The following is a 24,696-nucleotide window of genomic DNA, read 5'->3' as shown; positions in this document are numbered from 1 at the left end:
ATTACACAGCTCCTGGATTTTGGATTCAATCTTGACAGTGTGAAGTCTGCAACTTTTGAAAGTGGACATCTAGCTTCCCTGAATGGATCACATGTTATTCCATTAAATATACAAAAAGGGTGGATCAGAGAAGCAGCGACTGTTCCATTTAAAGAGAATTCTAAGCAGCGATTCTATAGAACTTTATATAATAAGGGATGGGAAGAATGGGTGGGGAGGCTGTTCACGTTGCTGGAGGGGTTGAGGGCTAGATGTCACAGGGAGAGAGGATAAGGATTTCCTACCACGTTCTAAACAAATACTTGTTAGTAGAATCATTGCTATTGTATATTGACCATGGCAAAGATGGGTGGAAGAATAGGAGGTGTACAGGCACGAGCAATATTTTTTAAAATACAGGATTTGTGTAATTAGTGTGCAAGGAGTAGGCAAATACATGGCACCTACTACGTAACATAAATAAATAAGAAGCTATTCAATTTGGTGGGAATAACAGGAAGTCAAATTATCTGAATTGAATTAGATATAATAAAGGAATCCTTTGTTCAACATTCACTGAAACCAAGCGTGCAGTCGCATTGGGTAATTTAAGAAGGCAAATGGTATAACAGCCTTCATAATAAAATGATCCACAGTCTGTTCGAACTCCTTCCATCGGGCAGACGATACAAGGCCTTCTACGCCCGCACCTCCAGACTCAGTAACAGCTTCATCCCCAGGGCCATAGCTGCTATGAACCGGTCCTGCTGAGCCGGATGGTCACAACGCATAGATCAACTTGCACTTTACTCTGTCTAAAACTGTTACAATTGTTTTGTTGGGTTGCTGTTGTCTAAATTACTTAAATTATTACATCGTATGGGAGGCGCATTCCCAATCTCGTTGTACCCCTGGGTACAATGACAATAAAGATATATTGTATTGTATTGTATTGTATTGTATCAGCTATGTCTTTCTGTATTTTACTTCAGGTCGTGTCATAGCAGCAGAATTAAGCCATTGAACCCCCTCCGCCATTCAACCATGCTTGAGTGATCATTCCCTCTCAATCCCATTCACCTACCCTCTCCCTGTAACCTTTGGCACCCCTACTAATCAAGAACCTGTCAATTTGTGCTTTAAAAATATCCAATAACTCAGCCTCCACTGCTCTCTGTGGCTGTGAATTCCACAGCCTCACCGCCCTCTGACAAAAAAGTTACTCCTCATCCCTTTTGAAAGATACATCATGTTATTCTGAGACATGTACTTGCCAATACCATGGCATCTGTAGTTTTGGTCTCCTGATCTTTGGAAGAATGTTCATGTTACGGAGGGAATGCTGTGAAGGTTCATCAGATTTCAGGGTTGGGAGGACTAATGAATGAATGGTGATTAGGGCAATTAGTTTTACATCAGTCCGAGCTCTAAAGTGATTAAGACCATTTAAAAATAACTATAAAATTCTTATGGGACTGTGCAGATTCAAGAGAGTCAAAAGTCAAGAGTGTTTCATTGTCATATGTCCCAGATAGAACAATGAAATTCTTACTTGCTGCAGCACAACAGAATATGTAAACATCATATACTGTAAACATTATAATAAACGAGAGAAAAAAAGACACACACACGCACGCGCGCGGGATATCAGGTCAGTTCAGGACTCAGTGGTCACTATCTGAACATCAGGCATAAAGGTGAGATGAACAGCGATTATCTCTCCCACAGAATGATGAACTTATGGAATGTTATACCACTGGAAGCAGTTGAACACAGATCATTACATTTATTCAAGGAGTTATATGTTATTTGTATGGTCAAAGGATCAGAAATGATGCGGAGAAATAAAAGGAAAAAAAACTGCAGATGCTGGTTTAAATCGAAGGTAGACACAAAATGGTGGAGTAACTCAGCGGGTCAAGCAGCATCTCTGGAGAGAAGGAATGGGTGACGTTTCTGGTCGAGACCCTTCTTCAGGGTCTCGACCCGAAACATCACCCATTCCTTCTCTCCAGAGATGCTGCCTGACACGCTGAGTTACTCCACCATTTTGTGTCTGCCTTTGTGAGAAATAAGAGGATCAATGTACAAAATTTGGGTCACAATTGATCACATTGAATAATAGTTGTGGCTCAAATTCCTGAATTCCTATCACTTTTATGTTCTACATTTCAACATTTTTGTATTTATCCTGCCCACATTTCCTCTGCATAGAAGAGCATGATAACTGGGTCTGCTTAAAGGGAACAGAGACCCTGGTGCCTACGCCTTTATGCAGATAAGACAGATGCATATATTGGTTCAGTGTTAACAACGTGAGGACATATCAGAAATAATGTTCTGAACACATTGCTATTTCAATGTGTTTACTCAAGAAGCAAAAATGAATACTACTGTGTTTATAAGCAATGCACTGAAAATGTACTAACCTATATTAAAAATATCTTTGGACAAAATAACCAAAACATGGTCATCGAATCTCCCTGGGCAAGTATTCCGCCCCCTGCCCACCACCACTTTCAGAAGTAGCTCTTTTCCACTTGTGGAGAAGAGCAGAATTCAGCACATCTATGCAATAAAAGCCAGCAGAGAATTCGACAGAGAATGCTCCTTCTCCTCCCCTCCCAACCATGACTGGTGAGAATGAGGCACCAGATCAATGAATAGCATTTAGAGGGAGGCTGGGCAAACACAAAAGAGAAAAGAACAGTAGGTTCGACATTGGAGAATCCAGCATAGACTTGCCAACCATGTTGCAGATCGCATAAGGTTGGAAGAGACTCACGTGGAACGTAGGCACCAGTATTAATAGGATAGGCAGAGTAGCCTGTTCCTACACACTTGTCTCCACTACAACCTTGTATTACTTTGATTGCCAATGTATTTTTGATCATTTTGTTTCCAATCTTTCTTTAAAAAATACAAAATCAACTTTGACGGATAACTGTGATTGATGCTGTTGCAAATAAATGGAGGCAATATATTTTCTTAACCACAATTTAATTTTGTGCCTTGCATATTAATTGACCATATATCTTGGCTTTACTTTGCAAAATGAAGCCATTATAATACTTGCATTTAATGCCCATCTATTTTCAAAAATCTTACACTCAATGGTCTGGTCATAAAGCACATTCTACAGGCAACTATTATCCGGTGAATTCTCAAGAGCAAAGTAGCCATATAAAATTAACTTGATCACTGTACCAGCAGTAACTGTGGATAATTTTATATTCTTATGGATGATAAATTATTTGCATGAGGTTAGATATGTACAAACAATCAAGACTTTTTGACATCATCAAATAACCAAGCATTCTGTAACAACATTAGTTGGTGCTGAGTCTCAAACTAAATGGAGTGTTAAAACAACATTTATTCAATCCAATAATGACTGCAGTTAATGGAATCTGCATCTCGAAACAGAAGGGTGAAACAATTCAATGGCTCAAGCAAAATTATTGGGACAAATGGTTTATGTCATAAATAGGGTCAAGAACCTGCATCAGGCATGTAAGGGAAGAGGATGGATTGCCAATACATAGCAACCAGGGAGGAATACATAGCAACCAGGTAGGTCAAAAGTAGAACAAGGTGGGGAGAAGCTAATGGGTAGATGGAAACAGGTAGGGGAAGAGGAGGAAGAGGTGAACAACAGGAGAACAAACTTTCCAAGTGAGACAGAGGTTCATTTGAACCTCTTCCAACTTTCTCTACTGCATTCAGTGCTCACACTGCGGTCTTCTCTACATTGGAGAAACTAGCTGAAACGTCAACCATTTTGTAGAGCACATACCCTTTGAAGCAAAGATCATCCTGAAATCTGTTGTATGGTATTTTAACACCCCTTCCCACTCTCACGCTGACCCGTCTGTTGTTAACCTTGGGCACTGAAAATCTTAAGCAAAATATCTGATAGTCCACCTGGGTGGACTTACAAGCCAATGGTATGAATATTAAGTTTTCATATATCAGCATCCACACCACTGGTGTTCATTTGTTTTCCCACAACCACCCCGACACCAACCTTGCTACAAATGCCCATCATCCCTTTCCCTCCTGATTTAACCTGTCACTTACCAGGTTCTGCCCCATTCCTCCTTCAAACTGTTAGAATCTTGCCATCCTCTCTTTCAATTCTAATGCAGCGCCTTGACCTGAAATGTTGGTATATTCCATTTGCCTCCACAGATGCTGTTTGACCAAGTTGCTTTACAATGCTTTACCTTTTACTGTTTACATGCTTCAATGTCCTGTCTATATGTATTGTATTGCAGTGTCTAACTGTATTGTACTGTTTTGTATTGTACTGCACTGTCATCCTGTCTATATGTTTTGCATTTGTATTGCACGATGGCCCCCGGAGGCACTGTTTCGTCCCATTCGATGCATGATCTTTAAGGAGTGGAATGACAAATAAACTAAACTAACTAACTAACTACTTCTACTGGCCTTTTTTAGTCTATAATTCTTGTTGGAAATATGCACCAAGTCTCACTCTATCTATAATTGAAACTTTTTAATTGGTGATCTTATAGAGCCATCTAAAATCACGAGGGCAATTGATCAGGGGAATGCACAGTTTCTTTTACCCAGGGTGAAGAACCAGCAAAGACAGGTTTAAGGTGAGGAGGAAGATTCAGTAGGAACCTGAGGGGCAACTTTCACCACTCAGTGGTTAATGGGTGTATGGAATTAGCTGCTTGAGAAGGTAGAATAACAACATTGAAAAGACACTTGGACACGTACATGGATAGAACATGTTGAGAGATCTGTGGGCCAAATGCTGGCAAATGTGACTAACATTGATGCAGCATTTTGTTCAGCTTGGAGCATTAGGCTGAAGTACCTGTTTCAATGTTATGTGGCCCTATGACTCTTTGTTAGGTGAACATAAACCTGGCAAATGGAGTTTAATAATGGAAAATATGTGCTCACACACTTTGGTAAGAGCAATTCAAAAGGGAGCTATTATCTAAATGGAGTGAGATTGCAAATGAGTACAGTACAAGAGATTCAAGTGCTTAAAGTGCCAAAGGAAACAGCAGCCGGTAGAGGCAGCACAACACAGAAGGCAAATAGCATATTGACATTCAAAAGTAGGTTACTATTGAAATTATGGTACATGAGGTGGCTAAGGACATATAGGGAGCACTGTGTACACTTTGGTCCTCAGATTTAAGAAAGGATATATTAATATTGGATATCACCCAGAAGAGATTCCTGGAATAAGCAAGTGTTGCCTTACCATGAATGGCTGAAGTCATTGGTTCTGTGTTCCTTGGAGTTGACACGAATCAGAGTTAACCTTATGAAGGTATTAAAGAGGTACGATGGGGGTGGTGCATTGATGGATAATGCATGGTGGAAAAGGGAAATAAAGGGACAAGACAATCCCATGTGAAACAGATGTTCAGCTGCACCTCACCCAACCTTGTCCACTGCATTCAGTGTACACAATGTGGCCACTTCTACATTGGAGAAAGTAGCATAGACTGGTCATCCATTTTGCAGAGCAGCTGCATTTTGACACAAAGGAGGTTATAACATTTGAGGTATTTCAAGAGAAATCGGATATATATAAAAGAACAGGGAATTGTACCATATGTGGAATAAGCACAGTAAAGAAGTTGAGGACTAAGTCAGATCAGCTGTGATCAGCATCAATTATTGCGTAGCGCTAATTTGTACAAATACAGGACAGTCTATTAAGAAATTCTGTCATGTTTAGTAAATTTAATTTAACTCTTTCCATATATTTCAGTTCCTGCATTTCAATCACATCCATGAAATCTTCTATTCAGCAATTGGTTAGCAGCGCCTGTTCTGGTTTGGTGGAATAGTTTGATAATCTGAGGAGGGAAATTAAATATTAGACAACTGAGAAATGGCATAGCAGAGAACAGAACTCAGAAAGATGCAATTTGTTTATTCACTTCAACTGTTGATTCATCCCACATAACATTTTCCTTCAAGACATAATGTCACAGCGCCAGACACCCAGGTTTGATCCTCACTACGGGTGCTGTCTGTGCAGTTTGTATCTTCTCCGTGACTGCATAGGTTTTCTCCGGGTGCTCCAGGTTCCTCCCACATTCCAAAAACAGACGTGCAGTTTTGTTGATTAATTGGCTTGTGTCCCTAGCATGTGTGGGTGATCGTTGGCTGGTGCGGACTCAGTGGCCAAAGTGTCTGTTTCAGCGCTATGTCTCTAAACTAAACTAAACAAGAAACATAATATTCCTTCAATCAGTTTAGTTCATGCAAGTTCTATGTTATCCAACTTTCACACCCACACTAGGGTCAAATTACAGAGGCCTATTAACTCATAAACCCTAGCATCTTTGGTATGTGTGTGGAAACTGGAGCACAGTGGAAAGCCATGTGGTCACAGGGAAAACATGCAAACTTCACACAGTCAACAACCGATGTTAGGATTGAATCCATGTCTCTGACGCTCTGAAGCAGCAGCTCTATCAGCTGCACCACTCTGCCTTAATTTGCATCATGTTCAGCACAAACATTGTTGTCTGAAGGGCTTGTTCCTCTATTACAAGGGCATTCCCATGCACCATAAAATTCTGAGAATTCAACACATTGGGTCACTGGAAGTATTCCCTGCCACTTTGACCATCAGGTTCCTTTGAAATTCCTCCAGATCAGTTGGTCAGACACCATTTAGGCAGCAACGGCATGCAAGTGATTCATGTCCCTCCAGCCCCTGCATCTCCATGCACCCACGAAGGTGCACCCCAAACTCCACCATCCCTGGCAGTGCATTCCAGGCACCAACCACATAGTATGTAAAATAAACTTGCCCTTTGTGAAAAGCTGCAGCTTCTACCCTGCACTGAATATGTGCAATAAGTTAAATGCCATATTAGGCATTTAGTTAATTGGGATAACTTTAGTCAATTAGGAGGTATGATTGCAAATCTTGTACAATATCATAAACAAAGTAAAATGGGACAAAGTCAAAATGGCCAGGCACAAAGAACAGAATAATCATGAACATCAATGACATGTAATTTTCTCCTCACAGCACAACCTTCTCTGGCCGTCTGAATAATATAGGTACTGAATAAAAACGTTGGGATGATCTGCTCCTGTGGTGCAAGACGTTGGTTGGGCAGCGTTTGGAGAATTGTTGTAAGTTTTGGTCATCCCCACTATAGGGGTCATTAACAGGGCCTGAGATTCAAGGAGAGGATGGGCATGATAGGACTTTATTCCTTAGCAGGCAAGAGGCTGAGGGGTGATCTTAGAGAGGTCTATAAAATCAAGGGGCATAGACAGATTGAACGCATAGAATCTTTTAACCAGCCTTGTGTAATCAAGAACCAGAGGACTTAGGTTTAAGGTGAGAGGGAAAAGAATTACTAGGGACCAGAGGAAGTGGAAATATGGAGCAACATTCCAGGGGAAGTAGTTGAGGAAGGTACTAAAAAACATTTAAAACACACTTGGACAGGTACATAGATAGGAAAGTTTCAGGGAGATATGGGTCAATTGCAGGCAAAGAGGTCTAGTTAAACATGGCATCCTTGTTGGCATGGCCAAGTTGAGGCAACGGGCCTGTTTCCATGCCGTATGACTCTATGGCTTCATGGGATTGAAAAGCTAATTCCTTTCGGTTTCACTGCTAAATGTTAGTTAATCACCCTCACTAATAGTGACCACAATTGCAAACCCATGACCATGACAGGTTTACAGAGATAATAAGCTAAAACCATTGCCTCAATTCAAATGTGCATGACGTTGATGTTCAATTACTAAATTGTTGCTGCTTTTATAGCTTTGGCACAGTGAGAAATGGCTTGGTTCTGATCTGGGTGCTGGAACTGTTAGACATCTTGATACCATGAAAGCAGAACCTGTGTTTCAGGAAATATACTTGCTGATTGGTGGCACAGTCAAGCAGTTCCGGGGAACATTGCATTTTGAGGAGGAAATATTACACAGCCAAGGCTAAGTGCTAGAGAAAGCAGCATGTCTGTTATTTCAATGAACACTCTGCCCTTCATCCTTCCTGTCATTTTCATTACCCACTTTTGTTTATAATACTCTATAACATTTGCAATCAATTCTCACAATTTATGACATTTGCAGCTGGTGTAAAGATACACCAGTCAATACCTTCTGACTTCCAATTTAGTTTAGTTCAGAGATGCAGTTTGTAAACAGGCCCTTTGTGCCACCAAATCCATATTAACCACCAATCACCCATTCATAATAGATTTCCCATCCACTCCCTACACTCTCAGGGTGATTTATTGAGGCTAATTACCTACAAACCCGCTCATCTTTGGGATTTGGGAGGAAACCGAGCACCCTGAGGAAGCCCACATGGTCACCGGGAGAACGTGCAAACTCCACGCAGAGAGTACCCAAGATCCAGATTAAACCTGGGTCTCTGGGGTTGTGAGGCAGCAGTTCTACCGGCTGCACCACCATGCTGCCCTACGTTCAAACTCTAAATCCTACATTGACTTTCCCTTCCACTTGTTATGATGCAATATTCAACAAAATAACTCCTTTAGACAGGGGGAAAGTGAACTGCAATTCATCGCCAAAATATCTCTTACAACAATGCGATCACAGGTAAGAAACCAGTGATATAGATGACTTTGAATTTACACTAAAAGCCTGATCATCCAGCTCCTTTGGGATTTGGGAAATAAAAGATTTTAAGGACTGCTGCATGTTACTCCAAACATACTTTAATTCCACTCATTGGGGCACTTGTTGAGCAAGTCAGTGGTTGAGGTGCATCCATACACTTCTATCAGACTTAAGCGGAGGGATAATCATGTTAATTTGCCTGAAGAGTCTCGAACCAGAATGACACCTTTCCATGGTCTCCAGGGATGTTGCCTGACCTGCTGAGTTACTCTAGCACTGTTCCTCAGTCTTTCCCAATTTAATAATTCAAAAATATTCAGCATCTTTCTACATCATAGAGTCATGGAAATATGTAGCATGGAAACATGGCCTTTGGCCCACTGAGTTTGCACCAATCATTCATGTACACAAATCCTACATTTGTCCCACATTCTCATCAGTTTTCCCACATTGTATCATGCACAATCTGGGGCTCATGTTGTCAACCTCCTCATGGTGAGCCGTGTCAACTGACCTCAGTCAGGCGAACGACAACAAACAGAGACAGCAGAAGCAGAAGCAGAAATAGCAGAAATAACAACGAACAAACAACAACAGCTTGCAGCCCAAATGCAACCTCAGTCGCTGCAACTTGGCGCCAACCCGGAGCATGCGCCTTTCTTAGGGCGGGCACCTACAGATATCAAACAGGGTGGCATCATCCTGCTGCAGCTGAATGCAGAAGGCCTCACAAAGGTGTAGACCACCATCATTGAACATCTGCTACAGACCCATGAAGTCACTGCAATCATATATCATATCATGTATATACAGCCGGAAACAGGCCTCTTCGGCCCTCCAAGTCCGTGCCGCCCAGCGATCCCCGTACATTAACACTATCCTACACCCACTAGGAACAATTTTTACATTTACCCAGCCAATTAACCTACATACCTGAACGTCTTTGGAGTGTGGGAGGAAACCGAAGATCTCGGAGAAAACCCACGCAGGTCACGGGAAGAACGTACAAACTCCTTACAGTGCAGCACCCGTAGTCGGGATCGAACCTGAGTATCCGGCGCTGCATTCGCTGTAAAGCAGCAACTCTACCGCTGCGCTACCGTGCCGCCCTTAGCCTTAGCCACGATAGCGTGCCGCTATCCTGCTCCAAGAGACTCACAAAAGTGACAGCTCCCCTCTGATGATGCCTGGTTATACCCTGGCTGCCGACACCGAGAGCAACACCCATGGGATTGCCACCTTTGTGTACAGCGCCTGGAGGGCGTTACATAACTTCTGCTGCCTCAAACGAAAGAAGAAGATGCACAATCTATAGGCCAACTAACTTACCAAACCATGTTTCGGGGATGTGGGAGGAAACCATAGCACCTGGTGAAACCCACTTGGTCACAGGAACAACATGCAAACTCTACAGATACAACAGCCGATGTCGATATTGAATTCAGGTCTCTGGCTCTGTGGTGCCCTGTTTCACATTATTGTCGACCTGTCATTTTGTTGCTCATTCATTCGGCTTTCCACCTTGAACCAATTCTCCCACCACTACTCACATTCCCACTTCATTTTGAGTCTCGGGTTCGATCCTGACTCTGGTTGCTGCCTGTATGGAGTTTGTACATTCTCCCCGTGACTGCGTAGGTTTTCTATGAGATCTTATGTTTCCTCCCACACTCCAAAGACATACAGGTATGTAGGTTTATTGGCTTGGTGTGTATAGGATAGTGTTAATGTGCCGGGATCGCTGGTCAGCGCAGACTTGGTGGGTCGAAGGGCCTATTTCCGCACTGTATCTCTAAATTAAACTAAACTAGGAAATTTTACACTGCAACCAATCTGCCTAGCAGCTGACAGAGCTTATGAACAGTGCGAGCCCCCCAGAGAACGGCACAGTGTCACAGCTGGTAGAGCTGCTGCCTCAGAGCAACAGAGGCCCGGCTTCAATTTAGACCTTGAGTGCCATCTATGTGGAGTTTGCACGTCCTCCCTATAACCTCATTGGATCCCTCCAGGTGCTCCGGTTTCCTCCCACATCTCAAAGATGTGTCAGTTTGTAGTTTAATTAGCCACAGTAAATTGCCACTAGTGAGTGGGTGACTGAATGAGAAGGTGCAATGATATAGAATTCATGAGATAATCTGATTGATGGTTGGCATGGACTCGGTGGGCCAAAGGAACTGCTTCCATGCTGTATTTTTCAATGATTTAATGATATTTTTAGGATTTGGTGGAGTGGTTCACCAGCGGGGCCCGAACAATGGCTGCCTCGCCAGGTCTGTCCCGTCTTTTTCCTTCTTTGTGTTTTTAGTTTGTTGTAAAATGTATGTTTTAGTTTACCTTTACTTTTGTATTATGGGGAGGGGGTGGGGGAAACTTGTTTTAATCTCTTTCCTCGACGGAGATACGACTTTTTCCGAGCGGTATCTCCGTCCACACTGCGGCCCAACATCGTGGAGCTGGTGGCCTCTTGCTGGGGCCTCGGAGCTCCAACCGCGGGAACCTGCGAACTTTAACACCATGAGGTGACAATCCCTTTGCCAGGGATTGCCCTTGAATGCTCCAACCGCAGGGCCTGCGGACTTAAACATCGTGGAGCACGCAGTCTCTGGTTAGAGACTGACTTCAGGAGCTCCAAGCCACAAAAGCTTCGACCGCCCCGACGCGGGAGCTTCGAACGCCTCGACTGTGGATGGTTCGACTGCCCCGACCGCGGTAGAAAAAGGAGGAAAGAAGGTAAGACTTTATCGCATTTGATCACAATGGGGAACATGGAAGATTGCCACGCTCGCCATTGTGATGGATGTTTATGTCAAATCTTGGTGTGGTTGAGTGTCTTGTTGCTTTTTTATCATGACAGTACGGTAAACCAAATTCCTCGTATGCTGCAACACATACTTGGCTAATAAATTACGATTATGATTATGATTGTTATGAATCCATTACGTTTAACTAATTGCTTTACTCTAAATTCACATGAACAATTTTCAAATATCTGATTATCATAAATATTTAACCACAGCACAAAGGTGTGTTGACAGTCGTGACTGTCAAGCTATTTCAGGTGTTGCTGCTGCCTTATCATACTTGAGGTCGATAATGTCTTCAAGTCTAATACCTTTACTAGCAACAGTGCATCACTATTTTCCCATCTTACCTTTCCTTTTTTTTCTCCACCAAACAATTACTGCCAAGACAATAGCCAGCAATATCAGCACACACACGGCAATAAGGCCTATGTGCCTGTCTTTATTCCCATTTCCTTCTGAAAAATAAGAAACGCATAATTTTACAAATCAATTGTTAAGCTGTGTAGATTGGCACTGTTTGAAGACTTCAGGGTAAAGAGGGTCTCGACCCAAAATGCCACCTATTCTTTTTCTCCAGAGATGCTACCTGACTCGCTGAGTTGTTCCTGCATTTTGTGTCTATCTATGGAGCTTTTCAAGGTATATAAGATGATATGTTGTTTTGAATCATGCAGTTCCACACCATGGCAAATGGCCAACATCTGTTCTGTACAACTCTGTGATCTATGGCACCTTCATAGCCACAACTTAATTCAAGAAAGAAGGTGAATTGAAAGCAGAATGCTTTAACCCTATATAATCTAACACTTCTTTTGGGGAAAATGCTGGATTCTTTTAAGTAATGGCAGAACATTTAATTAATAGCAAAACAATAAAGTGCATTAACAGGGTATTAACAGGAAAATTGAAGAAAGAAGGAATTGCAGATACTGATTTTCACAAACGCTTTAGTTTAGTTTAGTATATTGTCACATGAACTGAGGGGCAGTGAAAGGGTTTTGTTACGTGCTAACCAGTCAGTGGAAAGACTGTACATGAGAGATACAAAATGCTGGAGTAACTCAGCAGGACAGGCAGCATCTCTGGCAGACATCGACTCAGTCAGAAGGATCATGCCCCAAAACATCACCTATTCCTTTTCTCCAGAGATGCTGCCGGACCAGCTGAGTTATTCCAGCATTTTGTGTCCATCTTCGCTGTAAACCAGCTTCTGCAGTTCCTTCTTACACATGGACAGGCGACATTTCGGTTTGGGACCCTTCCACAAAACTTTGTTTGAGAAATTGATTAGAATTCTTTGAAAATGCAACAGAGTGGATAAAGAGGAACCCATAGATAATGTCTAATCGAGCAGCAGTAGTTTGCAGGTGTGAAAAGCCTAAACTTCAAAGACAGAATGCTGGAAATACCCAGCAGAATAGGTAGCACAACTGGAGTGAGAAACAAAAGAAATACAATATATTTGGATTTCCATCAGGTATCTGATCATGTGATGCAAAGGCACATGGCTTATGACATTGAGGGTAATAATTAGCATGAATGGCAAAACAATTTTGAGCAAGTAGAGAGTTGTCTTAAAGGAGCGTTCAGGTTGAGAAACTGCAACCAATGGGGCGTCACTGGGATCAGTTGATGAAGCAGATGAAGGGCGTGCTGGCACTGTGGCCTAGATTGCTGATGCTACATAGACAGGTTGGAAATTAAGTTCTGGAGTATGTCAACCGTCTTTAGAGTGAAACATCACATTCCTTAGTTGTGCATTGTTCGAGGGAGGAAACGTATTCAACAGTGAGCATTTGTGTAGGTCAGTACAGAATAGCTGGAATCAAACTAGTACGATCGCTGTTCGTCAGGCAGACCTATCTGGTGGGCAGGTATGATCAGTAGATTTTGATGTACGGGCATTTGACGATACTGGTTAGGTCAAGTGGAGATGGTAATATTTTTCTTTGCAGAAGATGTAACTTGCATCACAGAACTTACTTCATTAGGTTTACTTTTATTATTGCCAGAGTTCAAGATATGGTGCAAAGCTTTCTTTTGCTTGCTATCCAAACGGATCAGATAATACTATACATAAATAAACTCAAATACAATATATGGAGCAAAGAGGAAGATGCAGAGTACAGCATAGAGTTCTCAGCATTGTAACACATCAGTCCCATAGTTCATGTTCAATGTGCACAAGGAGGTTGAGGTGCATTGTACATTGTACATCTTGTACAAAGACGGCACGGTAGCGCAGCGGTAGAGTTGCTGCTTTACAGCGAATGCAGCGCCGGAGACTCAGGTTCGATCCTGACTACGGGTGCTGCACTGTAAGGAGTTTGTACGTTCTCCCCGTGACCTGCGTGGGTTTACTCCGAGATCTTTGGTTTCCTCCCACACTCCAAAGACGTACAGGTATGTAGGTTAATTGGCTGGGCAAATGTAAAAATTGTCCCTAGTGGGTGTAGGATAGTGTTAATGTACGGGGATCACTGGGCGGCACGGACTTGGAGGGCCGAAAAGGCCTGTTTCCGGCTGTATGTATATGATATGATATGATTATGGAAGGGCACTGCCAAAGGCTGATTACAGATGGAAAGGGGGCGTTCCTGAGTCGGGTAGTGCACATTTTCAACTTTCTGTACCTAGAGCCTGATGGGAGCAGGAAGGAGGAGGAATGGCTAGGGTGGGATAAGTCTCGTTTTCCAAGGCAACCTGGTGTGTATTGAGTTAATAGTGGGAAGTCTGGTCTGTTTGATGATCTTTAACTCTTTGTATTTTCTTGCAGTCTTGGGCAGAGCAGTTCCCAAATCAAGTTGTGATGCAACCAAACAACATGCTTTCTCCAGCGGCATCTATAGATGTTTGCAAGAGTCACCAGAGACATGATGAATATCCTCAGTCTCCTGAGGAAGTAGAGATGCAGTGAGCCTCCTTGGTGATGTGGTCAGTCCATGACAGAATATTGGATAGATTCATGCCATAGAACACGAAGCTCTCAATCATTTCCACTTCGCACCATTGATTCGGATTGGGGCATGTACTCCCCCAGTGCCTTGCTGTTATTCATTTTTTATTTAAAAACATTTTTCATTGATTTCAGTTCCACCACTGAGAATCTCAAATGCTCCTTCCTTGTATATTAGCTATTTAGTTACTTTTGAGATATTTTCCGTTGAGAAAGTCTTCCGCTCATTGTGGAGAGTGGGTGCTGATTACACGATGGCTTCGAGCAACACCACTAAACAAAGAAAGTTTAAGCATCTTGGAATATGGGATTCAGTCACAATTATTAAAATGGAAACGACAGAAGATAATGATAAACTGTTTCATTAACACTTCAGCTTCTTCTATCTATGAAATAATTTTTAACGTCCTTACCCCAGATGATGGTCTTCCCACCGGGCAGGCTGCTGTGATCGACATGACAGGAATACTGTTTCCCATCATATGGATCATACTCAAGGACAGACCTTAGATGATATGTTCCATTGCTGTTGGGTACGACCCCAGAAGATTTGGTCTCAGAGATATGTTGACCATTCTGCAACCAGCTCACATTGATGGCCGGTGGGTAAAATCCAAACACAGTGCAGTACAGGACTGAATGATCATCAGGGCGGGCAGCGAGAGAGACCTCAGGGGAAACTACAAGACAGTAAGTTGGTTATTTACACCTCAGTAAAACTTGCACGGTCACCCAACACAAAATATTCTTCAGCCCACTGCAACCACCAAGCTACGTCTACATCCGCCCCATTTTGCCTCTTTCGTCACCATTACCCAACCACGAGGTTGCAAAGAAATGGTACTGTTAAGACAGTACACAAAAAAAGTTTGAAATCACGTACCATTAGGTTCAAGAACAGGTTCTTCCCCACTGTTATCGGACTACTGAATTATTCTCATGTAAGATAAGGTGTTGTCCTGACCTACCAACTAACTATTGTGATCCATGCACAATTTTTGATCTGCACCTTCTCTGTAACTGTAATGCTATTAGTTCAGTTTAGTTGATTGTCACATGTACCGAGGTAGAGTGAAAAGCTTCTGATGCACGCTAACCAGTCAGCAGAAAGACAATATATGATTACAATCGATCCATTTACAGTCTACTGATATATTATAAGGGAATAACATTTAATGTAAGGTAAAGCCAGCATAATCCAATCATGGATAGTGTGAGTGTCATCACTGAAGTAGATAGTGGTTCAGCACTGCTCTCTGGTTATGGTAGGATGATTCAGTTGCCTGATAACAGCTGGAAAGAAACGTCCCTGAATCTGGTGATGTGCGTTTCACACTTCTATACATTTGCCTGATGGGAGAGGAGATAAGAGGGAGTGGCCAGGGTGTGACATGTCCTTGATTATGCTGCTGGCCTTGTTGAGGCAGCATAAGGTACTGTATAAATTGAGTCAATAGAAGGGAAGTTGGTTTGTGTGATAATCTGGGCTGCGCCCACAATTCGCTGTAATTTCTTGGATGGAGCTGTTTCCAAACCAAACTGTAATGCATCCTGATAAAATGCTTTCTATGGTGCATCTGTAGAAGTTGGTGAGAATACAATATATTGTAACTGTATATTCTGCACTCTGAATATTTTTCTCTTTGCACTGTTCTATTTGTGGATGGCTTGATTGTTGTTACGTGTAGTATGATCTGTCTGGATAATACAGACAAATTTTAGACTTTATCTCAGTTCACGTGACAATAATAAACCAGCAAATCTTTTCACTATAATTGACAATGTTAAATAATTGACAAGTTACAAAATAAAGGCCAATTGGGGAGTGGAAACGCTTAAAATTGGCAGTATTTTCACTCGTCTTCAACAGGGGACACAAGTTACGAGATAAAAGGGAGCAGTCATTTGTTTAGAAATCTCTTTTTGCAGAGAGTGGTCATCCTCTGGCAATCTCTACCTTAGAGATTTGTGAAAGCAGGATCATTGGAAGTGTTTAATGTGGCGGTTGTGAAAGATCGGGGTATTGAGAGCAATGAGGAATTGGCACTGAACAGGTGTAGAGGCATGAGGAACATCAGCCATGGTCATATTGAATGGTGGCAGGTTTGAGGACCAAATGGCTTACTTGGGAACTTGATAACTGAGGAGAAACTGGCTTCTGTAAATTGTCTCTAGCTTGTGGGACAGAACTAATGAACGGGTGATTGCTGGTTGGTGCGGACTCAGTGGCCCAAAGATCCTGTTTCCATACTCTATCACTAAAATACACCCAAACTAATCTCCACTGCCTGCATGTGATCCATATCCTTGTATTTCCTGCATCTCCATCAGCCTGTCCAAAACCTTCTTCAGCACCATTACCATGTCCGCCTCTACCACCACTCCTGGTAGTGCATTCTAGGTCTCTCTGTGCAAAAAAACACTTCATCTGCACATCTCGTTTACATTTTGCCCTCTGAAGCTGAACACTGTGCTCTATAGAGATGTGTGATGTAGACCCGATTAGGGGCTGCCAACTGTGGTCAAGAAAAGCCATGGTTAAGTAACATGAAAGACATCAATTACACTTTCTCCCTGTCAAACAGTGGTGTAACGCTGAAGCTCGGGTAAGGCACTGGTCAGGCCGCATTTGGAGTATTGCGAGCAATTTCGGGCACCATATCTGAGGAAGGATGTGTTGGCTCTGGAGAGGGTCCAGAGGAGATTACAAGAATGATCCCAGAAATAAACGGGTTAACATATGATGAGCGTTTGACGGCACTGGGCCTGCATTCGTTGGAGTTTAGAAGAATAAGGGAGAACCTCATTGAAACATACCAAATAGTGAAAGACATGGATAGAATGGATGTGGAGAGGATGTCTCCACTGGTGGGATAGTCTACAACTAGAAGTCATAGTCTCAATATTAAAAGACATTCATTTATGAAGGAAATGAGGAGGAATGTATTTTGTCAGAGGGTGGTGAATCTTGGAATTATTTGCCACAGAAGGCTGTGGAGGCCATCAATGGATATTTTTAAGGCATAGATAGATAGACTCTTGATTAGTATGTGTGTCAGGGGATATGGGGAGAAGGCTGGAGACTGTGGTTAGGAGCGAGAGATAGATCAGACATGATTGAATGGCAGAGTAGACTTGATGGGCCGAATGTTCTAATTCTGCTCCTATCACTAATGACCTGATGACTCAGTTGGCTTCCTCCATGTGCTCCAGTTTTGTCCCACATACCAAAGACATGCCAGTGAGTTAGTTGGACATTTCAAATTATCCACACTGCAGCTGATTGAAAGGAGAATCAGAGGGAGCTGAGTGCAAGCTGTGAGAGAGAGAGCGCTGTGGAACAGTTTGGTGACATTGCATTGAAAACTAGCTTCGACTCAATGGGCCAAATGACCTTTCCCTCTGTCATTATTGGGTCAGAGATAATATTACTCATTGCCTCAGAGTGAAATATTGCTCATTGCCTACCATCACAAAACAACACTCTTTGTTGCGAACTCACCTTTTCTGGTCAGGTATGTTTTTCCAATTGCATAGTATGTTTTCCATAAATCCACACAGTCATTTTCTAACAAGCTCTTGAAATAACGGTTCATTTTTTCATTCTTGTCCCATTTCTCTTTGAAGGGCTCAGCCACCGGATCATGCACCGTCCACTTTAGTTTGTCCTTATCAAAACTAAATGCATATCTTCCGTCATAAGCCAACTTCAATATCCCTACATTGGGACTGCGATCGTTCACCTCACAACCAAACTGCCCTTGAACATAGTGATAATCTGAAAGAAAAACAAAATACTTATTTGATTAATTGTTATGACTGGGGTAATTTCTGAGCACCTGGGTCCAAGTAATTTATATATGTTGCAAGTAACAAAGGTCACAGCATAGATCCCTGCAGAACTCTACTGGTCACTGAACTACAGCCTGAATATTTGTCCTTCCGCTACACTCCTCTATCCTGGGGATTTATCCACCTTAATGCTCTTCAAGTTACCCCAACACCTCCTCTTGCTTAACTTCAAAGTGCCCCTGCATGTTAGTATTCTCCACACTGATCTCTCTATTCTCCATGTCTTTCTTGGTGAAACCAAATGCAAAGTATTTGTTTTGTACCTCGCCTACATCCACAAACTCCAAGCACATAATCCATTCTATATCCTTGAGCAATCCCACCTTCTCCCTCGTGTTTTAAATATAGATAGAAAAAGATGTGGGACTTACTGTAATCAGACTCGCCAAAGCAGCTTCGCGGTCTCTATTGGCCCCTGTAGTTTTAAGCTTTAGAGATACAGCGCCGAAACATGCCCTTCAGCCAACACTAGGGACCATTTACATTTATACCAAGCCAATTTACCTACATACCTGTATGTCTTTGGAGTGTGGGAGGAAACCGAAGATCTCGGAGAAACCCCCCACGGTCACGGGGAGAACTTACAAACTCCGTACAGGCAGCACCCGTAGTCAGGATCGAAGCCAGGTCTCCGGTGCTGCATGCACTGTAAGGCTGCAACTCTACCGCTGGCCCACTGAGCCACCCTCTACTCACCCACTTGAGTTATTCCCTCCTTTCTTTACATTCCTCAAAGCTCCTGTCTGATTCCATCCTCCTGAACCTGGCATGCACTTTTTTTCTTTTTAACTAAAGTTACAACCGTTTTGGTTATGCAAGCTCACCTTCCTTTGCCATCCTCCACCTTCATCCTCACTGGAACTGGTGATTAAATAACTCATACATAAATCATAGGAGTCATTGTATGTCTTTGGAGTTATGGGAGGAAACCAAAGATCGCTGGTCAGCGCGGATTCATCTCTAAACTAAACTAAAAAAACGTCAATATAACCCTAGGATTTTGAAAGAGAAACACAGTCAAGCTGTAGGTGCTGGAGTGGGCCAGCTGCTGCTGGGGGTCCTAATGTTGGCATTACCGTTTGCAAGTCATGATTTGTTATACTGGCACATTGCACATCCCTCAGCTACCTGTTGAGCATGTTTCCGAAAACCTCATAAGCACCAGGTTGTTTGGAATTGGGCAGCCATTTGCTGGAGGAGGAGGGGTGGGGTGCGGGGGTTGAGATGACCCCATGAGTGGATTTGTTGGGCAAGGAATGACATTGATGCTTGTGGTGAGACTGGCTTGACCATGTCTCTGTGTCTCCAGATACAATCCCTACACATCTTAATGCCTGACTTAATCCATGTCCACAGCTCCTCTTTTGGCCAATTTGCTTCACATTCTTTGTTGGTCCCATTCCGGATTACTTGTACTCGAGGTGCACGCGTAGCTCAGTTTTGATGCTGGTACATTTTGTTGACGTTTCCTTAGCCACCTTGGTGATTCATTCCCTCTGTCATTGAAATTCATTGTTTTGCATACTCAAGGTATGCAAAGAGTCTTCACATGAAGGACACCGACAAAGTTATAAAGTATCCTATAGGTCTTCCTTTGTTCTTCCACCTCCCCCCACCCCCCTCACGGTGGTTCCCTCATGCCGAGTCCTCCTTTGTTCAATGATACACTACGAATGTCATTGAATTAACACAGTAATGGTGATAGGGCTTATTGACTTTCAATATTATTAAGGGGTTGGACACGTTAGAGGCAGGAAACATGTTCCCAATGTTGGGGGAGTCCAGAAGGAGGGGCCACAGTTTGGGAATGGGGGGTAGGCCATTTGGAACTGAGATGAGGAAAGACCTTTTTCAGTCGGGGAGTTGTGAGTCTGTGGAGTTCTCTGCCTCAGAGGGCAGTGGAGGCCAATTCTCTAAATGCATTCGGGAGAGAGCTGGATAGAGATCTTGGGGATAGCGGAGTCAGGGGGTATGGGGAGAAGGCAGGAACGGGGTGCTGATTGAGAATGATCAGCCATGATCATGTTGGATGGCGGTGCTGGCTCGAAGGGCCGAATGGCCTCCTCCTGCACCTATTGTCTATTGTCTATTGTCTATTCACATACCTAAGAAAGCTTTTACTATCCTCCTTTATATTTTTGGCTAGTTTACCCTCGTACCTCAACTTTTCTCCCCGTATTGCCTTTTTAGTTATCTTCTGTTGCTCTTTCAAAGAGTCCCAGTCCTCTGGCTTCCCACTCTTCTTTGCTTTGTTGTACTTCTTCTCTTTTATTTTTATGCTGTCCTTGACTTCCCTTGTCAGCCATGGGCGCCTCTTACTCCCCTTAGAATGGAGCTGCTCAGCGGGTCAGGCAGCATCTGTGGAGAACGTCACTGGGGGAGCAGTGAGAGAGGGTCTCGCAGTTCTCCCCGTTGGGTAGAGGAGGAGAATCTCTTCAAAGTAGGCATAGCCCACGAGGAGATATCACCGTGGAGCAAGTCAAACAGGAAATTAGAAATGCGTGCAACCAAACAGGAAATTAGAAATGGGTGCAACAAACAGGAAATTAGAAATGCGTGCAACAAAGGTAAAACAGTTATAATGGGTGACTTCAATCTACATATAGATTGGGTGAATCAAACTGGCAGGGGTGCTGAGGAAGAGGATTTCTTGGAATGTATGCGGGATAGTTTTCTAAACCAACATGTAGAGGAGTTTTCTAAACCAAAGACGTAGAGGTATGTAGGTTAATTGACTGGGTGAAATGTAAAAATTGTCCCTAGTGTGTGTAGGATAGTGTTAATGTGCGGGGATCGCTGGGCGGTGCGGACTTGGTGGGCCGAAAAGGCCTGTTTCCGCGTTGTATCTGAAATATGAAATAATAATAATATGAAAATATGTCCAATGGCAAATATTATGTATGGACAAGAGTGGTGCAGATGGATTTGGACAGCCTATTTTACAATTGCTGCTCAAGATAATTTAGAGATGCAGTGCGAAAACAGGCCCTTCAGTCCACAGAGTCCGCACCGACCAGTGATCCCCACCGACTAGTACACTAGCACTAGCCTACACACTAGGGACAAATTATAATCTTTACCAAAGTTAATTAACTTACAAACCTGTATGCCTTTGGAGTGTGTGAGGAAACCGGAGCACCCGGGGGAAACCCACACAGGTCACGGGGAGAACGTACAAACTCTGCACAGACAGCACCTGAGGCCAGGATCAACCCCAGGTCTCTGGCACTGTGAGGCAGCAACTCTACCGCTCCACCACCATGCCCTTTAGGTTATCCTTTAAATATATCACACAACATTTCTTTCAAATTCAGTCAATAAAAGTGAAGACAATTGGTGAGGTATGCAAGGGATTTTAACAATAAGCCAACAACATTTTAATGATTTGTAAAATGCTGGAAACACAGCAGGTTCAACAGAACCTATGGTAAGAGAAACAGAATTAAATGTGTAAGTTGCATATAGGAGTGGGAGGTATGGTTGGGAGTATCCCTGATAGGGAGTATCCCTCACAGGGTAATGTCATGTTGCTATGGTGATAAGCTGACGATTAAGCCATCAGCCAATGGTATTTTTGGATTTTATTTCACATTTCCAGGGTCTGCAGTTCTTAGATTAGAGACTCAGCATGGAAACGGGCCATTCAGCCCACCAAGTCCATGCCGACCATCAATCATCCATTCACACTAGTTTTATGTTATCCCAAAATAGACTCAAAATGTTGGAGTAACTCAGCGGAACAGGTAGAATCTCTGGATAGAGCGAATGTGTGACGTTTCCAGTTGAGACCCTTCCTCAGACAGGGGAGACACTCTGTCTGAAGAAGGGTCTCGACCCAAAAAGTCATCCATTCCTTCTAACCAGAGACGCTGCCTGTTCCACCGAGTTACTCCAGCTCTTTGTGCCTATATTCGCTATAAACCAGCATCTGCAGTTCATTCCTACACATCTATGTTATCCCACTTTCTCACCCATTCTCAGCCCAATTAACCTACAAACCCTCACGTTTTCAAGATATGGGATGAAAGAAACCGGAACTCCTGGATGAAATATGTGTGGTCACAGGGAGACATGTAAACTCGCTCAAGTTCAGGATCAAACCTGGCACAGTGAGAAATTTACTGAGATTTTACTGAAATTTTAGATTTTTTAAATTTACATTGATCACAATCCAAATGTATTCAAATGAATGGACTAACTTGCTGTTTCGTTTACCCTCCGCATCCATTCATCGACTTGCCCTTTGATGATTCCATGGAAACCATTTTCAGAGACTGTATTTCTCACCCAGTAGCTCCTGTCAAATGCAGCCGCCATCCATTTCTGTCTTGGAACTGTAATGACCATGTTTTTGTCATAATACTGTATCTCACAACCGTCCAGAACTCCCACGACACTGTATTCTGGTAGATGAGTGCTCCCGTGGTTCAGGGTGTAGAAATAGACCAGAGTGTGAGTCCCTAGACATGAATCAAATAATACAATATTGTCAAATAATAGACATTTCTATGGCCAAGAAAGATTTGGAGAGAAATCTGCGAAACACCAACCAGACTCACTTTGAACTAAACATTATACCCTTTATCCTGTATCTGTACATTGTGAACGGCTTCATTGTAATCATGTATAGGCTTTTCGCTGTCTGGATAGCACACAGGAAACATTATCACTGTAAAACAGTACACGTGACATTAATAATAAATTAAACTAAGCTAAAATGTAGATAGGTGGGTCAAGGGTAGGTGGGGCATCTTGGTCGGCATAGATAAGCCGGGCTGAAGGGCCTGTTTCTATGCTCTATGATTCTAAATGACAAGTTTACTTCAATTAGTTTAGTTTAGTTTTAGCACACCGGGTGGTGCCATCAGCAGTGGCTGCCTCTCAGTCTGTCGGTCCTTTCTTATTTTTTGTTATTTTTAGTGTGTGTTAAAAGTGTGTTTTTAGTGTTCCTTGGTTTGGTTTATATGGGGGGTGGGGGTCGGGAAACCTGTATTTAATCTCTTGGAATACGATATTTTCTGTATCATATCTCCGTCTGTACTACAGCCTAACATCGTGGAGTTGGTGGCCTTTCCTGGAGACCAGCGGGCGTTCAAAGCCGCGGGAGTCTGCGTCACGTTGCCATCGCAGAGCTTGCAATCTCTTTGCCGGGGATCGAAGCTCCAACTTTAACTTTGCGAAGCCCGCGGTCTCTGGTAAGAAGAGGCTGATTCAGGAGCTCCAAGCCGCGGAGAGTGTTTCAACCACCGCAACATGGGAGCTTCAATCACCCCAACGCAGGAGCTTTGATCATCAGCTGCAGGGCTTTGATCTCCCCGACTGCAGATCGTTCGACTGCCCCGACCGCGGGGGAACAAAGAGGAAAAAGTTTGCACAATACTGCCTTCCATCACAGTGAGGAATGTGCAGTCCTCTGTGGTGGATGTTTATGTTAAAATTTAAGTGGTTGTGTGTCTCGTTGTTTTTCACTTTGTATGGCTGTCTGGTAAATCAAATGTCACTGTATCTTAATTGGTACATGTGACAATAAATTGACCTTTAAACCTTGGGTTTGAACCACCAGGTGGCGCCAGCAATGGCTTCTTCACCAACAGTCTGTCTGTCCTTTCCTTCTTTGTACCTGCTTTGTTTGTGTTAAATGTATGTTTTTTAGTGTTCTTTTGCTTGTTTAATGTGGGGGGTGAGGGGGGAGGGGGGGGGGGGAGTTGGGGGAAGCTTTTTCAAATTTCTTACCTCGACGGAGATGCAATTTTTTTTCTGCATCATATCACCGTCCGCACTGCGGCCTACCATTGAGGAGTTGGCGGCCTTTGCTGGAGATCGACCGGGAGCTCCATCGTGGGAGCCTGCGGACTTAACATCACGGAGCTGGCAATCCGTTTGCCAGGGATCGACCTCGGAGCTCCACCATGGGTGCATGTGGATTCTAACAACGTGGAGCTTGCGGTCCCTGGTCAGAGACCGACTTATGGGAAATCCAAGCTGCAGGAATTTTCAACCGCCCTGACGCAGGAGCTTCGACTGCCGGCTGCTGGAGCTTCAATCGCCCCGACTGCGGGTGGTTCAACTGCCCCGACCGCGGGAGGATAAAGACGAAAGAGATTGACTTTATTGCCTTCCATCACAGTGAGGAACGTGGGGAATCCACTCTGGTGGATGTTTACATGAACTTTTATGTAGTTGTGTGTCTTGTTGCTTTTTTTAGTATGGCTGTTTGGTAATTCGAACTTCACTGTATCTTAATTGGTACATGTGACAATAAACTGACCTTGAAACCTTGAACCTTGAGATACAGCGCGGAAGCAGTCCCTTCAGTCCAACGTGTCCGTACCGATCCCTGCACATTAACACTATCCCACACACAAAGGACAATTTACATTTATATCAAGCCAATTAACCTACAAACCTATTTGTCTTTGGAGTGTGGGAAGAAACCGCGGATCTTGGAGAAAATCCACATAGGTCACGGTGAGAATGTAGAAG

At 43.2% G+C, this 24,696-nt stretch overlaps 1 protein-coding gene across 1 annotated transcript in view; it reads right to left on the bottom strand.

Annotated features, from left to right (window-relative positions):
* Positions 1-5,724: 5,724 nt before the first annotated feature.
* Positions 5,725-24,696, bottom strand: part of LOC144602753 (class I histocompatibility antigen, F10 alpha chain-like) — a 31,844-nt gene continuing 12,872 nt past the window's right edge. The window contains exons 2-6 of the mRNA XM_078415890.1: positions 22,413-22,673; positions 17,864-18,139; positions 14,775-15,041; positions 11,753-11,860; positions 5,725-5,831 (exon numbers count right to left, since the gene is read on the bottom strand). Of these exons, the coding sequence (XP_078272016.1) occupies positions 5,791-5,831; positions 11,753-11,860; positions 14,775-15,041; positions 17,864-18,139; positions 22,413-22,673 (953 nt within the window). The 3' untranslated portion in view covers positions 5,725-5,790. The remainder of the gene's footprint in view (positions 5,832-11,752; positions 11,861-14,774; positions 15,042-17,863; positions 18,140-22,412; positions 22,674-24,696) is intronic.

Source organism: Rhinoraja longicauda, chromosome 19, assembly GCF_053455715.1.
Source record: "Rhinoraja longicauda isolate Sanriku21f chromosome 19, sRhiLon1.1, whole genome shotgun sequence".
Lineage (NCBI taxonomy): Eukaryota > Metazoa > Chordata > Chondrichthyes > Rajiformes > Arhynchobatidae > Rhinoraja > Rhinoraja longicauda.
The sequence above is the reverse complement of the archived record's forward strand: the minus strand, read 5'-3'. Positions and strand labels throughout refer to the sequence as shown.